At 41.2% G+C, this 17,878-nt stretch overlaps 1 protein-coding gene across 1 annotated transcript in view; it reads left to right on the top strand.

The window, feature by feature from the left end:
- ENOX1 (ecto-NOX disulfide-thiol exchanger 1) overlaps positions 1-17,878 on the top strand; it is a 136,770-nt gene that overhangs the window by 66,649 nt on the left and 52,243 nt on the right. Inside the window, exon 7 of the mRNA XM_066620142.1 lies at positions 10,731-10,837. Coding sequence (XP_066476239.1) covers positions 10,731-10,837 — 107 coding nt within the window. The remainder of the gene's footprint in view (positions 1-10,730; positions 10,838-17,878) is intronic.

Genomic DNA, 17,878 nt, shown 5'->3' with positions numbered 1-17,878 from the left:
AATACTTTGTTGTCTGTTATTACAGGTAATCCCCAGCTTAAGGTTGCCATGTCATGCTTTCATACATGTGCAGCCTGTCCACTCTGAAGTGTTCATGCATGAACAATAATGCTGGTTTTGGATGCTGACTTTTTAGAGAACTTAACCCGTCCTTAAGCAAAGGGCTACCTTTCTGTTGATGTAACAGTGTGAACTCTGATAATATTTCAAAAATATGTACTTAATAAAATGTGTGAAAGGGTTTATTCATGTGTCTACCTCATTCATATAGAAAGTTTGCTGGGATGCCTGATTAGGGCCTTTGAGAGGAATTATATCAAGGGTACAAAGTTTCTTCTGGGCCTCTTCCAAGGGGAGGGGTTAAACAGAGTGGGGGGAAAAATGCTGATGGAGATTGGCAGAACAGAGGCAGGGGGGCAAAGTAAGGCGGGGTAGGGGCCACAAATAGTCTTTGGAACCCAGGTCTACCAGGCTTCTGATGCAGAGCCCAGGTTTACCCACCCATGTGGCCTCAGCAGCTAGTTACGGTAATACAGGTTCAACCTTATTATACACAAATTTTGTATACACGAATTTGACTCAACATGAATGGTCACTGCAAATGAGAAGGAATGTGCTGGTCCCTGAAGAAGGGGAAAAATACATTCCTTTAAAATCACAGTTTAAAAAAAAACTACTTTTCTTACTGTTGTAGGGAGACAGTCATGCAAGCAATTACAGGTATAACCTAATTATCCATGGATTTTTCACCTGTGGAAAAATCCATGGATTTTTCTATCTCAATGCAATGAGAAGGGCCCTTTAAATTAAAGGAAAACAGTTGTTTAACAATAGTTTGAGAGAGGGCAGCCTACTGACAATCCATCAATCATTCTCACTCCAGGCACTTAGAACAGCTTCCTTCCGGGGGGGGGGGGGGCAGAGTTAACATTCAGTGCAGTAGCAGGGAACCTTGGAGGACTCTGGGGGGGGGAACTGCTAAATAGATGTGTTTCCAGAGGACCTCAGCAATGAGGGACTCTTCATTGTCTAAGAAGAAGACATGAAGGCTGAGAGCTTGAACTCAGGAGGGACGGCGGTCGCAGAGGAAATCCCTAGATATCACTCTATGCTGGATCACATTGTATACCGGACGCCATCTTCGGAGAAGATTCGGAGAAGGCAGATTTGGATAGCTGGATCCCCCCCCCCCCATGGCTTAGATTCAACAACATGACAGCGAAAAAAGCTTTGAACTGTGAGTAACCAGTTCATTAAAAGGCTATAAAAAGAACTGCAATCAAGAAGTTCGAAGGAGGGAAAGATAACTTTAAGATTATTTACGTTGGCTTATAGCCACCCAGAGGGGAAAAGAGTGAACCTGGATTTAAAGAAGCCCCTGCTGGAGTCGTTTTTTCTTTTTTCTTTTATGTAATAAGGGTGACTGGAAGAAAAGGCGAGAGATAAGACAAGATAAATAAGGGAAGATAAAAGATCACCCTGCTGAAATGGTATGCATGGAAAAGGAATAAATAACTAACCTTTAACTGCTGCAATAACTTTCACTTTCGCTTTCCCAGCAAGAAGACGGAATAAGGCTGGACTCAGGCCTGGTCATTTAAAGGCATACTAACTTAATTTGACAGTGTTATTAACCTGAATTGGATTACTGATCCACCCCTTTTGGATATTAAAAATTAAGGATTACCTTGGACAAGAAGGGATGCAAGATAATAAAACTTGGATGACTCTTTAATTGTTGGACTGATTTGACATTGTTATTGACTGGAAGTGGAATATTGACTTACCCCTTTTGGATATAAAACTTGGAAATTAGCCTTACAAGAAGGTGAAGCAAGATAATGAGAGTTGGTTGATTTTTTAAAATTGCTAGACCATTTTATCTCTGTTTTTTATAGCCAGAGGTATATTGGCTTGATTTGTTATTGATAAGAATGGCATCCAAAAATTTAAAGGATGTTAGTAAAAGCCAGTCCTTATTAATGGATATGTTGTGGGATTTCAGAAGTGAAATGAAGCAAGAGGTCAGAAAATTATCTGAATAAATGATGCAAATAAACTCCTCCCTGACAAGCATGCAGGAACAGATTACAAATAACAGACAAGAAAAAAGAAGGGATCAAATGTCGGATGAAACTAAAGAAGTGGAGATTTTTGAAATGAGACAGGAGATGGAAAAAGCAACAGTTATTATCAGAACTAAGAATTTTTTTTTTTAAGGAAGAAAAAAGAGAGAACTTTCAGAGAAAGAGAGCACATCATTTCAAGAAGAAGAAGAATCTTTGGATTAAATCCAAAAAGAACAGAATGAAGAAAAAGAAAGAAGAAAAGAGAGGGATCAAGAAATACAAGAGAGTTAAGAAGAAAAAGAAGAAGTGGGAGGAGCAGTGGGAGGAGCAAGAAGGAAAACACCAACAAGACAGAGAACAAAGAAAGTACTAAGACAGAAAGTGAAAATGGCTGAACAACAAGTAGACATTTTCTTTGTAGATATTAATGCACTGAATTCTCCTTAGAAGTGAAGAGTATTCCATTAATTATATCAGATCAAAGGAGATGTAAATGAAAACAAATTTGGAACACAAATATTGCGATAATTAAAGTGGTATTAAGATAACAAAAAGAAAGAAAATCACTTAGCTCTGGCTGAAGGGAGGGGTCGCTGGCTCGGAGTGAAGCCTTTCTAAGCACCTGGACAGAGACTGATTAATGGATTGCCTACTTAATGACTCTCATCATAGAGGTCTGCAAGGCTGTTCATCATCTAGCAAAGGGACATTGGTTTTTAAATGAATTTGCTTTAATGCAATTTTTGCCATCCACATGAGTTCTGGGAACAGAACCCTTGCGAATAACGAGACTCAACCTGTATAGAAAACCAAACACACTCTTAAATCTCTCTAAAATCTTTGAAATATGGAAAATCATTGTGGAAAATTAGCATCATTGTATTTAGACTCACGCTAGAATGGGAAGTGTCCTGTGTGGACCAAAATGTACTCCTACATCTTTAGTTCTGCAGCAGTGTCCCTGAGCTCCTATATACTCCTCCATGGTAAGTGGATCCATAAACCAAAGAGCTACTGTAGCAGACCAGTTTTCTCCCAAATGTGATACTCTATCAAGGGAGTATCACGAATGCATTCCTTGGTCCGGTGCTTATGGTTTGCGGCAGCTCCCAGCTGCCCATGTGGGAACCAAGTTCGAGTGAGATCCCAGGGTGTAAGATCCCAGGAAATTTCTGGGCCCCCTCCTTTGACTCCTGGGCCCCCTTTTTGACACTGGGCATGGTTACAAATTGCCCCCTTTACCTCTCTCTCAAGGGCTCTGGGTCTGATCACAACTTTTTGAAAAGTCAAAGTAGAGATGTTTTAAATAAATGTTTTCGTTGAAAGTATGCATGCAGCTAAAGGATGGCTGCCTAAGTTTTGCCATCTTCCAGAGGAGCTGTGAAGATTGAGACCTTCATGAGGACTGATGAGCAGAAATGTACACAGTATTCCAAATGCAGCTGCACCATAGATATGTGCGGGGGCAATATAATAACAGTCCCATTTTTTAATCCCTTTCCTAATGACCCCAGCATGAAATTTGCCTTCTTTATCACTGCCATAGTACCTCCACTGTACTGGGTAGACTTTTTCATTGCACCAGGACTCATGACCCAACGATCTCTTTCTTAGTTCATTACCAGCAACTCAAACCTCATCAGTGTATATGTGAGGTTAAGATTTTTCTGCCTCGATGGACATCACTTTACATGCATCTCATCCCCCGCCTTCTCAGAATGCCCCACACCTTTGAGAAAATTGCTTTTTAATGCTTCTTCTATCGATGGCAAAAAGAAGATGGTTGCATCTGGCTAATGAAAATTTTATACAGCTTCAGATTAATCAACAGATGTTTGTTGATGAAGATGTAGCAATGCTTATTTCATAGCGCTTCTGCTGTACAGTGCTGTTCATCCACAGCTTTGCAAGAATGATTAAGCTCTTCTCAATTGTGAAACTTGCTTATGTTCATATATGTAGACATTTTCACTGCCAAGATACTCCCGGGATTTCTAACTGGTTCACATAGTGTGAGGATGTATTGTTATCTCACCCCTGCCAAAGTGTTATGTAGAACAGGTGCTACTGTGTATCACAATAGATACTGTGTATCACAATCACTGTAGTTTGAGAGGTAGCATTTGAAGAAGCGGGTGAGGCAATCAAGTTTCTCTGATAGAGGAAGGAGGGCATTCCTGATCCTTTGGGATTGCACCTTTTACTCAGTGAAGGCAGAGCCAATTAATGGAATTGTTTCCTTCTGGGTGGAAGGTCACCCAATCCTGGCTGGACCTGGCTTGATCCAGGAAGCAGTGTTTTTAGCCGAGATCCACAGAACTCATTTCTGACTTTAAAGTAGACCTTTATTTTTAACTTTTTCTCTCTTCTACCTTCCTCCCCCCCACATCCTGGCTAGGGCTTTTCAAAGATCAGGCCTAAGCCACTTTTCTCCCAACATCATAGACTAGCAAGGGGAAGTACCAGAACATTATTTTATTGTGTATGTCTATTACATTTTTTCATATTTTCATGTTGTAAACTGCCTTGAGCACCAGATTTTGTTACCCAGTGTAAGATAAGTAATCTTCAAATAAAATAAATAAACCATGCTGATTCCCAAGCTGATCTGATCCCAGCTGATCAGATACTAAGGCTGATCCCAACAAAAATGCCATGCTCATAACTCCAAGGTGACTAAGAAAAGCTTTTTTCCTAAACTGCTGGTATTGTTGACAAAAAAAACTACTGGTCTTACCAGGGCAAGGGAATCTGCTGTTAGTGTGTTCAATTATTCTGACTGACAGCATGGCACTGGCTAGAACACATAGGCTATTCTGACAAAGTGCTAAACACCCTGCTATCTTTGAGGCATCCATTCACATAGGAAATGTATGGTTCCACATGAAACTTTTCTACAAGGGTGCATGGATCTGGTATGTTTTTGATTTTTATTAAGATTCGTTGGACAAGGACTTGAGCATTAGCACACCAAAAAGGGAAGTGATAATGCTTAGTAGCATTGTAAGCATTGTAATCACAGGCATGCATTTTTCTCCCACTCACATTTAAAGCATTTCTTGAAAGGTGTTGCCTTACTAAATTAGCAACAGGTTTAAAGTTTCTCTAGCTTGAATTTTAACTGAGTGTTCACAGCATTCCTCAGACCTTCATTTGAGTCCATGACTAAGATACTAATTGTGTGAGCTGATCTTCAAAGACCGTTTTTCTTAGGGGCCATTATAAGTGAGATGGGAGTCCTCCCTTCTAATGTAGGGATGTGCATTCCTTAAAGAAAGGTGGTTCTGAGGCCAGACCCAGCATTCATGCCCATAGTCAATTTCAGTTCAGTGATCAGGAATGCCTCTTCATACCAGAATAATTTATGGAAAGGATTTCCCATTTTTTCAAGATGGATGACTTATTAGTAACAGAATATCAAAAGAAGCATTCCACAAGTATGACGACTGCTAAATAATTATGAATTGTTTGGCCACTCTTCATACTTAGGATTGAAAGTAGCATGATGAGCTGGATCCAATACAAACCTACTCTCCCAACCATGCAGTTTTCACAATAGGCACACTGCTGCTCTGGATGTTCTGTGATAGGCCATTATGTTGGGCTGAACCAGGAGAGGATCATTTTGCAGAAACACTGACTATATTCTCAGAGAAGGCCTTGGTTTTGCTTTTTTTGTGGGGGCTTTGTTGTAAGAGGGCTGCAAAAGTGTATTTGTGATCCCTGACTGGGTAGGAGCACAGTATGGTGTCTGTAGGAAGCATAAAAGGTAAAGGTTTCCCCCAGTGTTAAGCCTAGTCATGTGCGACTCTAGGGGCGGTGCTCATCTCCGTTTCTAAGCCAAAGAGCTGGCATTTGTCCATAGACAGTTTCCATGGTCATGTGGCTGGTATGACTAGATGCCTAAGTGCATGAAATGCCCACTGAGGTGGTACCTATTTATCTACTTGCATTTTTACATGCTTTTGAACTGCTAGGTTGGCAGTTGGAAGCATTGCATTCACCAAAATAAACCTCGTGTTTCATTAGTGATGCAAGCAAATAGTATAGTCTGATTGACATCATGATGTTGTGAGGGTTCATGTTCAGTATGTGATTTCTGATCGAATGAAACCATTTGAGAAGGAATGGGGAAAAGGTATGGTGCTCCAGCAATCAAGAATGGAAAGTGGATGTAAACAGCCATAGTAAAGGATGGGGGGGGGGGTATTCCCTGTTACTAATTGCTATTTTCAAACTAAAAAGCAAATTTGGAGAAATGTTGCATGAGGGACCCATATCAGAAAATAGGCAGTGTCTCAAATACTTAGGGACAGTTGAAGCAGCAAGAAAATGAAAAGAAGCAGAACATAAGACACTTGTATGCTTCATCTCCACAGTAGTCAGACATTTGCTTTAATATGGGGAATGTCAGTTTATTGTTTAAGTCTCAGAATGTATAGGTTCAAGGTCTATATATTGAAAGAGAAAATACCCTGCTGACCATTTGTAGCACCTTAGGCCCAAATCCTAACCAACTTTCCAGCACTGGCATAGCTGTCCCAATGGGATGTGTGCTGCATCCTGCAGTTGGGTGGCAGTCACGGAGGCCTCCTCAAGGTAAGGGAATGATTGTTCCCTTACCTTGGAGCTGCACTGCCCTTATGTGGGTACTGGAAAGTGGGTTAAGATTGCACCCATAGTAAAGGTGTTGTGGCCAGGCATCCATAAATTCGCTCTCCAGGGACAAGTATTCTTACCCCGCTGGTGGGAAAGATACCAAGGCTGCCTCTTGCTCTGAAGGCCAGAAACAGCACCTCTCTAGCTATTCCTTATAGCTATTCCTTATTCAAGCTGCCTGTATTCCCAGACTCTCTGAGTTCACCAGAGGGCTTCAGAGAGAGATGGAGCTTTCTATTGCTTGCAATGATCTTATTCTTTAAGATGAAGAAGAAACAGCAGGAATCTTTTCAACTGTCTTGGAGAAAACATACCTCTCCCTCAAGCCCTCTAGAAATGGGTTTAGGAGAGAGATAAAGATTTCCCTCCTTTTCACTGAATAGGGTTGCCTCCTTTGAAGCTGTTCCTAGAGATTTTTGCTTTGTTTGATCCCCATCAGGATGTAATTTTGGAAATTCCTGGAGGTCCTATTAAAATTTCCAAGAATACTTTCAGTAGGCACTGTGTCTAGAATCATGTAAATTCTCGGAGATTCCATGCCGATCCTCATGGGTTGCAACATTAGTATTGAGAACTGGAGAAGACAAAAGCAAGATTCTCTTATAGTCAGACCTCAGCACAAGTAAGATAAGATTCCATCTTTTGTCAGAGCACAGAAGTGGAGAGTGAGACAAAGGTAAAGATATGGCTGTGCTGGATGGAGTTCCTGGTTGTGACATACCTCAAGATATGCTGGTGCAGATGAATTCTGCCGCATCCTAAACCACCCCAAGAAGTATACATTCAGCATAGGATTGCTTCCTTAATTATTCTCATCTAATTGTAAGAATCCATTGCTTACATTCTGTATTCCATTCTGCATGTATAGAATTGCACAGACATTACCTTCAAATAACCAGCCTGCAGTCTTATGCTTGTTCAGTGCTTTCATTATTACATATTTGTTATTGTTTGTCATTCTTCTTTCAAAAATTTCATTTCCAGAATGCATGATTTCTGAGGACAATTAACAGCCCAGTCCAACCTAAATCCCCACATTGCAATGCAGTGGTTCCAGCAAGGATTCTGCTGCATCCTGCAGGAGATTTTTGGTTACTGGAGGTCAATCACAAGTTGGTCCAATATCATCTCACCCAACCTATCTCTCTTGTTCTTCAGGATAAGCATTAGCAATAACCACCTGTCTCTAGTAATTAGAATGCAAGCATATTTTTTTCTACTTTTCATGCACTGCATAAATCTTCCTGAGTGATCAGATAAGGATTATAATTAATGCTAGCACCTGTAGAAATAACTCTCAAACATTTTCACAAGCACACTTCAAAGTTCAAGGGTTTCAACAGAAGAATCCTAATGTACCTTTTTGTACCTTTTCAGTCTGAAGATGGTAAAATTCCATTTCCTTGCAACTCCAGGAATATTTTTGACTTGAGTTTTCTATCACTAATTTAATTAGACACTGATTGTTGATTAAGTTCAGTACTCTTTGCACTTGGGATTGGTTCAATAGAATGATTAGAATCTTAACTTCATTAATAAAATAGATTCATTAAATACAATGCTTCTATATTTGCCTATCCTTCCTCCAATTAACAAGGATATGAAATATAAACAAGTCTCTGAGTCTCCTAAATAGATGCTAATTGTTACACTTTTTAGCAGTTAAATTTACTCTGTCAAATTCTGCAAACATTTATTATTTGTTTAAAAGATTTATACTTTGCCTTTCAATCAAGTGGTCCCCAGGATGGCTTATACTGCATAAAAACAAGAGAGAACCCACCTAGTGCTCTTTTTTCTTTGAACAGTGAGAAAGGCAAAAGTCTTACAATGATTTTAATCGGACTCACTTCTAAGAAAGTGTGCATTTGATTGACACTTAATTTAGCTCTTTTCCTTAAAGGCATCTTAGATAAAACAAAGCAAAAACATCAAAAGAAAACAAAAAAAGCAGAAAGACAACACAGTAGTATTATTCAATACAAAACCACAGGCTGTAATGCTGATTTCAGATATTTGCCTCTGTGCCCTTGGTTTCAATGAAGGTTGTGTGATAATTAGTTCATATTTGACACTGTCCCCTATTCAAGCATCTCATAAATACGTGAGGTTGTCACTAGTCTCATGGCTGTTCCAAACTCACCCAGAAACACTGTTTGTGTTGACCAGCACTTCAGTGTGGGGATTGTGTACATAGTGAGATCACAAAAATGACATATCTTTATGAGCATGGCATGAAACAACCAACTGTATGTGTCCATATTGATAATTACTTCTGTGGTGATTACTTTAGCAGAAGCAATACAGTAGAAGCATGAGCTGTTAATCTATTTATTAATAGAAATTACCAAACATATATAGAGTCAGACTAGATGAGATAGTAAAAACATAGTTTTTCCTTGTGTTTTGTTTTGTAAACCACACAGGAGGGATCTCAACTAGGACCATGGTACAGGTGAAGGGTTCCTGTGCCATTTTCCCATTGAGAGTTATCCTCCAGTTAAACAAAAGGACTTTGATTTACTCCAGAGTGAGCCCCACTGATTTTAATATTTTGAATCCAAATATTTGAGATAACTTTCCTTAGTTAATAATCAGACCATAAGAAATGTGATTAAACCTGGAGACCTAGGCACACTTACTTGAAAGTGAGTCTCATTGAACTCAGTTAGACTTGCATCTGAGTAGAAATAAGTAACATTATACTGTAAATATAAGATGTCCTTCTGTTTTCTTTAATGGTGGAAGATTTTATATTACTGTTGCACTAATAATATATATTCTGATGCATTTGGTACAACTAAGAGACAATAAATTTTTTAAAAAAGAGATCAAGATCTTACATTTTCAAGATACAAGTTGATCCTCATGATGGATTTTTAAGCTTCATTACAAGTGCAAGCAATTTTGTGGCATGGTTGATATAAACAATGGTTTGCATCTCCAGTGCATCTGTGAATTGCAACATTCCGGAACTTGATTACCAGTATGTGTGTTTCGTTGGTAGCAAGTCATATATCGGCTCCAGCGACAATACATTTAATTATACACAATATTACTTAACATTTGCATAGCACTTTCCGAGTGCTTGATGTTTTTTACAGTAGTCCTTACAACACCCTTTTAAGGTAAGTATTATTATCCCCATATTGCAGATGGGGAGCTGAGGTTGAGAAGGAGTGGCTTGCCTAAGGCCACCTAGTGAGATTTATTGAAGAGGCAACATTTGAACCAGGGAAATGCTTAGCCACATTTACATTTGTTAGATAGGTACAATGTTATCCATTTATTGTAACATGTGAATTACCATAAAAGAAATGAGAAAGGAAATATGAGGAGGGGAGATTTACTTTCAAAACTGGAGATTTAGGAAAGCTTTTTGACTTTCATTTTTCCCAGTTCTACAAATGTCTCTTGTGTGAATTAGCAATACACACATTTGCTTCTTAATGTTACTGTGAAATTCCAAATTCATGAAATAGCTCTGCAATTGGTGAATTTCTTGTGTGGAATTATCAGTAAGGATGACTGTTCCACACAGGTTGTTGATATAAAAAACAAAGTAAGAAACCATTCTTCAGATGCACAAATAACAAAATGTTAGCATCTCAGGTTTCAGTGTAAAGGAAACACTTTTTGAAGAAATTTAGAATATACTCTAGTTGTTGGCTGATCATCTTTGCCCCTTGTGGAACCTTTCTCACATTAGAGACCCATCTACAAATGGTCATTTAACAGAGAATAATGAATGTACTTAGAAAAATCGCATGCAAAACTGTCAGTATTCAATGCATAACCTGTGTAAAGTTATGGAGACAGACTTGAAGGGGAGACATCTCCAACAATTCTAAAATGTAAGTATAGAAAGACACATGATTGGATGGATATTGATGATGTTTCGTCAGTGACATCATCCATAGATTCCTAGTGTCTTTGTTTTGATTTTCTCTAGTGATCACAACATAAATTGCTTGTCTTGTTTGACTTCCTTGTTCACCAAAGTTGAGCAGATTGTGGCCGTTTTCAACGCTTCCACCAGACAAAAAGCTTGGGACCATTTCTCGAAAGCTCAGCGCAAGAACATAGACATTTGGCGGAAGCACTCTGAGGTGGGTGAATTTCTTCTTTTATCCATCATACCACAGCTGGACTAAGAGGGAAAGCAAGTGTGTGTGTAGCTGGTCATGTTTTCTTCAGCGATACTTAATAGCTGCAATTTCAGAATTTAGAAGTAATTAAGTACTGTTTATGCAACCGCTATTGGAGTATATATGGTTCCCTTTTGCCCCATAATAATGCAAGTTGAACTGAAACTATGACGGCAAGCCATATGTGGTCTTCCCCCTCCAAGAACCTAGAGCTCCTTAGAGAAGCATATCCATTATACTAAAATATTGACATGATGGAATTAGCAAAGGCACTTTAAAATTCATGGATTGCATCTAAAGAAAGTTGGTCCTGATCTGAATACCGTTGAGATAAATGAGACAAGTTAGTCATGATTAACATCAGTCCCATTAACTTCAATGAAACTTAGTAATGTCTGACTTTCTTTGGATACAACCCCATATATACTGCCTTGTCTTCATGCTGACATATAAAGATAAAATTTTTTTTTGAGAAAACAGACTGGGATTTTTTCCCCCTGTCATTTTATCATCAACTTTTGTCCAAAAAAAAGAAAAAAAAAGAAAGGTTTTTGTAGCCCCGTTGAGGCATTCTAATAAACATCCACACTTTCAGCCTGAATAGGGGTATGCTGGTTACCCCACAACTCATGCCAGTGTGCTCTATAGGTCTGCCCGCCCCTGCTCTCTCCATGGATAGTGTTTGTCAGAAGAGGCAAATACTGTACCCAGGGCAGGTTTGCCCCCATGATGTGGAATGCTGGCTGCATTATTTGGGTAAGTTACCTCTCCCTGATGCTGAACAAGGCAAGGGAAAACTAGCTTTCCTGGATCCATCCAGTTTTCTTGTTCCCATTAATGTTGTCTATTTTTATTTTGTGTCTATGTGCGTTGTATATATATGTATGTGGGGCAAGGAGGAGCCTCAAAAAGGGTGTGTACGCATTGCACTAGCCCACGTGGACAATGTTAAACTAGCTACTTGTATCATGATCTGCCTGGGTGGGTCTCCTCATTGAAGAGGCACTGAGGTGAGGAGGAGTCTGACTGGCTGCCTCACTCACTTGGGTCAGTGACTTGAGCAGTGACAGGCATAGTGGAGATAGCAAAGGAGAAGGATAGGCAGTGAGGGAATGGGGAGGAGCCATAGCGGCCAGCTCTGCTCACTGAATCTTCACTATCATTAGATCAGCTTTGCTACCTTGACCACACCTTCCCCAAAGCCTGGCTGCCAGCCACAGCACCAAGCTGTTCATATGCCCAACTATCTGCATTGGCCTGTTACTATGATTGCAGGTTATACTTGACAGCCAGCAGGATAGAAGTGGCAGAAACAGTGGGGGAGGGGGGAACAGAGTCAATTGCAGCAGTGGGCTTCCCCAGCCCCGCGCCCAGGGCAGAGGTCCACAATGGCCCCCCCGTGGGCTGTCGCCGCCCCCTGGCAAAAATCCAGCCCCCCAACTCACCTGAGGCTCACGGAGCCTCACGCAATCCAGGATCATGTCGGGGAAACCTCTCTGAGGTTCCCCGATGTTCCCCGGGAAACCGAAAGCACAGTTTCCCCATTAGGAGCCTCAGAGAGGCTTCCATGGGATCCTAGTGGCCTGGGGCTTTTGCCCCATTGGACCTAAATGGTAGGTCTGCAACTGGTCAACTGTCTGTGTGAGGGTAGGGTCAGTCGTAAGCAGGATCACCTGGGTCCTGTCCTGTATGTGTGCATGATGAGAAACTGAGAGTGAGAGACCGTTTAGAGTTTCTTAAAGACAATACTTAACTCCGAGAGTTTGTATATAGTTACCTAGATTCCTTTGACCTAAATGTGTAAGTGGCTAACCTCAGTAGGTTATTTCCTGCTTTCTGATTGTAGTGCAGTGGTAGTCTGGATTGCGTTGTAATCTATTGAGGATTGATATCGTGTATGGATTGTATTGCTTCGGACAAAGAATTTCTCACACTATACACCTTGGATGAATAGAGCATTTTTTGTGGGCTGTCTCTGGGTGCGGGATCTAACTTTGCACCCATACTGGGTCCAGCTCTGTGCCATTCCTGCACTTCCAAATATTCTTACATCAAGAGTTTATCAATCCTTTTTTTTACCTGTGTCTATTGGGCATCTGAAGTTTTGAACATCCATGATAAATCTCTTCTGAAGCCATGCTTCATATGTGGATTGGAATGTGATAGAGCTGCTGTTGGCAAGAAGAGCCCAGTTAGGCAAGCCAAGTTGAGGTTGTGTTTTCTTATACAGGTTCATCCCTTGATGACTGTAATGTTCTGTGACATTACAGAGCAAACACTGCACACAGAACTTGCAAAAAGCTGTGGCACTGATTCACACATTCATCCGGCAGTCATCATGTGTAGAGAAATCAGTGATTGCATATGCATGAATAAACTAGTCCATATGGTTCCGTCTACTGTGGCTGAAATTGCATGGCTTTTAGAAGCAACAAACTCAGGTAAGTGTGTACAGTGGCATCCTGCGCCCCTGTGCCACCTGAATCCCTACCACATAATGCTGCCCCTGCCTAGCCCCGCCTTAGGTGAGGGATTTGATGAGTGAGCAAGTGAGTGGTTAGAAGGCATGCAAGTGGGCAGTTGGGTGACCAGGTAATTGAGCAGGCAGGGGCAAGTGAACAAGTGAACAGGCACAAGCAGTGGCAGCTTCCCCCCCCCTTTTGCTCCAGCGCTGGAGGAAGAAAAGAGAAGATAACAAAGCTGTCACAGCTCCAGATCTCTTCTCCTTGCACACCCGTTGCTTTTAAAGCACCATGTAGGAAGGAACAGGCTACCTGGAGCCTGCTCATCCCCTTCCATTCCCCTTACCAAGAGCACATTGCACATTCTCCCTTTTCTGCATCGCTTCTTTTTCAAATGAACAGAGGCAGTGCATGCTGAGAGCCCATTATATATTGCTTCTGTTCCTTGGAAAGAGAAGTGGCACGGATGAGAAGGTGCACACCATTGTTCTTGGTAAGTAAATCAAAGGAAAAGGAAAGGAAGGGTGTAAGTTCCAGATTGCCTCTCCATGCCCACATGGTGCTTCGTAAGTACCACATGGGCAGGGAAAAGTGGTTTGTAGCCGCAACAATTCTCTTCTGACTTGCTGAAAGCAACTCTGAAGATGGTTGGAGACCCCCATTGGAGTGGCAGGCTGGAGAGGGTGGTAGACAGGCTGGGGGCTTGTCCATTTACTGCCCCTCCAGTGGTACTGCTCCACACAACCATTTCATGTTGCTCCATGGCAAGTTTGACTCTGAGTTTCTATAGGACTTTAGACTTATGTTTTTATTTTGTTATTTCTGTAAGCCGTGCTATTATACACTTAACTGAGAGTAAGCCCCACAGAATACAATGGAACTTACATCTGAGTAAATATGTATAGGGTTGTACTATAAGATTTTGATCCTAAACACTTCTTTTTTTTCTGAAAGCAAGTTCCATTAAAATTAGTGGATCTGCTGGTAGAACCAAAGGAATGTCATTCATTCTCCTATAAGCCCCAAATTTAGCATTGCTTAAGGAAAAGTTCCAGTGAAACCTTTTTGGATACACATGGAGAGTAGTGCATGTGATGTGCACAGCTGAAGAGGCAAGTCACTTCATTAAAAATATGGCTCACCTTTTCAACACCATGATAGATTGAACTGTAAGCTTCAGATGAACTTCTGGCTGCAGACATGTTTGTGGGGCTATATCTTTAGTAGATAAGAAATCTGGTTTAACAAGTAATTTAATGGTGACACACACACCCTTTTGCTTTAAATTCAGTATGCAAACATTATGAAGGTTTTTGTATTGTAAAGTAAGTACAATTGTCTTTATTTTGTATCTTACTTTCCTTTTAAAATTTAAGTAGTACACATCCCTTTGTTGAGCATTCTGCTATTTCAGCTGATTGTTAACATCACAGTCCTCTTAATGTTCCCTTGCCTAACAACAAAAAAATCTTTTAGAAGGTAAGATGAATTTAATTAATTATTTTGTAGCATTCTTGTCAAAGGAGTGTTTGTATTCTGAAAAAGAACTACATTGTGCTGTGTTCTAAATAAACTGGATAACATTTTAAGTGCCCATTAACAAATGCTAAATTGAACAGCAATGGCCCTGGATGTAACATCTATGTGAATACCAAATGAATATTTTATTATCCCTTCTGTTATGGTGCATACCAGATTGCCTCATAATAATAGGGCCCTTTCAATATAATGTTAGTCTAATTTATTAGTAAGGGCAGCATTTTGTGGTTGACTCACAAATAGTTCACAGGAGTAGCAAAAAAGGCAAAAGATTGTGTTAATCTGAAAGATGTTGTTGGTTGTTTTTCTAATCTGCTACAGATACATAAACTTGACAGTGTGTTTGTATGTTTTTCATATTAGCTACATTGAAGATATTCAAGAGGGAACTAATTTGTTAGCGTTTGAATTTTTAATGTGGCAAAATGCACTGAAAAAGGTTTTCCATTAATGTAAATCTACAAAACATCTTTGCTTAACTAACAATTATTACTTTCCTGTCTTTTGCTTAAAAAAAATAAAAGCAATAGAGGATAGTAAAACTTATGGGCAGTGGGTCCCAAACTTTTTCAGCTGGCAGCTCCCTTGATCTACTGAGCCATTGGCCACAGCTCTCCATTAGGGCTACAAACCTATACATTGTATAGAGTGGCAGGTTTTTCATGAGGATTCCATGGCTCCCCTGTCTGGGAAGCCACAGCTAACAGTTTGGGAACCACTGTGTTAAGGTGAGCCAAAGGCTTTGATTCAAAGATCTCACTTGAGGAGTGGAAGGCATTTCTTTTCACATAAGTTGTAGCTCCCCCAGTCTTCTATGGCATCATCCCTTCTGAAAATCTGATCTGAAGGCACTGGACCCCCTATGCCCACCCTGTCCCTTGTTTTTAAGGCTTAATAGAGGGTGAAATTGTTGAACTCCCTCCCAAGTGAGCAAAAGTGCTTTCCAGTTACACAGTGCAATCTTTTAATGAGAAGCAGTGTCTCTGAGCTTTGTTTCAATTGATTATTCCTGACTTGCTGATATATCCATCAGTATCCTGTTTGTTATACTTTCCTTACTTTCTTCTCAGTATAAATGTTCATGGCCTAAGGTTGAGGCCAACTATACCAGTATATGATCCAGCAGATCTCCGTTTCCAATGAGGTCCTACCAGCTGCCACCTGATAACCCAGCCAGATTGAGGCGAACTCTGCCATACATTGTCTGTTCTCAATCATCACTAGGAAGTCATTGTTGGCAACATTTTGTTTTGCTATGTGGGCTGCATGAAATAGTTTATCCGTCTTAAACTCATCAAACACAATTTTTTTTTTTTAAAAAGTAGCTTACATTATATTTTTAGGACGGCTTCTGACATTAAATGGGTTCCAAAGTGAAATTTTGTTGAATAGCAGACCCCAATCCCAATGCTACAAACTGCTTCTCAAAAGTCTTTCCGTGGGAAAGATGGTGTGCCATTTGGCCTAGGGACTACAGGTGGAGTGTCGTTTTTCACAAGGGATTCCTGGAACCTGCGCAAATGCCAAATTTCATGTGAAACGAAATCACAAAGAAATTCAGGGCCCACCAAGCCCCGAACACGACCAGAGCCTTGCACGCAGTCTCCACCGGCCTCAGTATGGCCTTGGGAGGCCCTGGAGAGGCCCTTCCAGTTTTTGGCCGAAAACCAGAAGTGCCTCTCTAGGACCTCTGGAGGCCTTTCTGAGACTTGTGGAGGCTGTGCACGGCCTGCACCAGCCTCAGAAGAACCTCCAGAGGCGACTGGAGCATAGCTTTAGTCACCTCCAGAGGGCTCAGGTGGGGCCAGGTCTGGCTCCACGCAGGTCCTGGGGACCCACATTGAGCCAGATTCGCAAATAAAAATTTTGCAAATAAAGAGGCTCCACCTGTACTTTTCTGGGAAACTCCAGATTTTCTTTGGGGAGAGCTTCTAACAAGCAAAAAAACCTGTGTTCAGTCCCTAGCACAGCAATTTTCAAACTCTTTTCTTCTCACAGCACACTGACAAGACACTAAAATTGTCAAGGCACACCATCAGTTTTTTGACAATTGACAAGGCACGCCACACTGCCAGCGGGGGGGCACACACACCCTCCTCCAAAGTCCCTCGACACACTTGCGGACTGTTCGCAGCACACCAGTGTACCACAGCACAGTATTTGAAAATTGCTGCTCTAGCATCTCTCATTTAAAGATTTCAGTAAGGATTATACAGACCAGTGATTTTCAGCCTTTTTCGTCTCATGGCACACTGACAAAGTACTAAAATTGTCAAGGCACACCATCAGTTTTTTGACATTTGACAAGGCACACCGTGCTGTTGGTGGGAGGCTCACATCCCCATTGGCCTTATTAGCAAATGACCCTCTCCACGACTCTCACGGCACACCTGCAGACAATTTGCAGCACACCAGTGTGCCACGGCACATTGGTTGAAAATGGCTGATACAGACCCTTAGCTAAGACCTTGGAGACGCTGCTGCCTAATTGAGGAGACAGTATTGGCCTACCCAAATCAATTGTCTCACTCAGTACAAGGCAGCCTCAGATTATTAATTCCTGGACATGACACCATTATAAGGAGAGGGTTAATAGCTCAATGGCACAATATTATGGTAGTTACTCCCCTGGGGGATGGGGATAAGAATAGGCCCTCAGTTTGGCTGTACTTGTCGTAAGAGGCGACTAAACAGCCACCGGGTAGATGGGACTCATCAGCCTGGGAAGGCAGCTCATCTGAGAGAAGGAAAACTCTGATCCCAAACCTCCACTGCCTTGTGGTTACATCCAGTTATGGAAAAGGCTTCAGGAGTCAACCTCGAGGCAAAATCCGGAGCCAGAGTCCCTGAGGCAGTTCATGGCTGAACACAGTCACGTTCTGGCAACTCCTGCGACGCCGCTGGAACCAACCGTATTGGCCTCTGCCTTTCCATTGGACCATTTCAGCGATGTGGAGAGGGGGGATTTGCTGCATGGGTAACAGCCTATCCTCCATACCTA

The sequence above is a fragment of the Tiliqua scincoides genome, chromosome 3, assembly GCF_035046505.1.
Source record: "Tiliqua scincoides isolate rTilSci1 chromosome 3, rTilSci1.hap2, whole genome shotgun sequence".
Classification (NCBI taxonomy): Eukaryota; Metazoa; Chordata; class Lepidosauria; order Squamata; family Scincidae; genus Tiliqua; species Tiliqua scincoides.
This window is presented reverse-complemented; position numbering and strand designations above follow the sequence as displayed.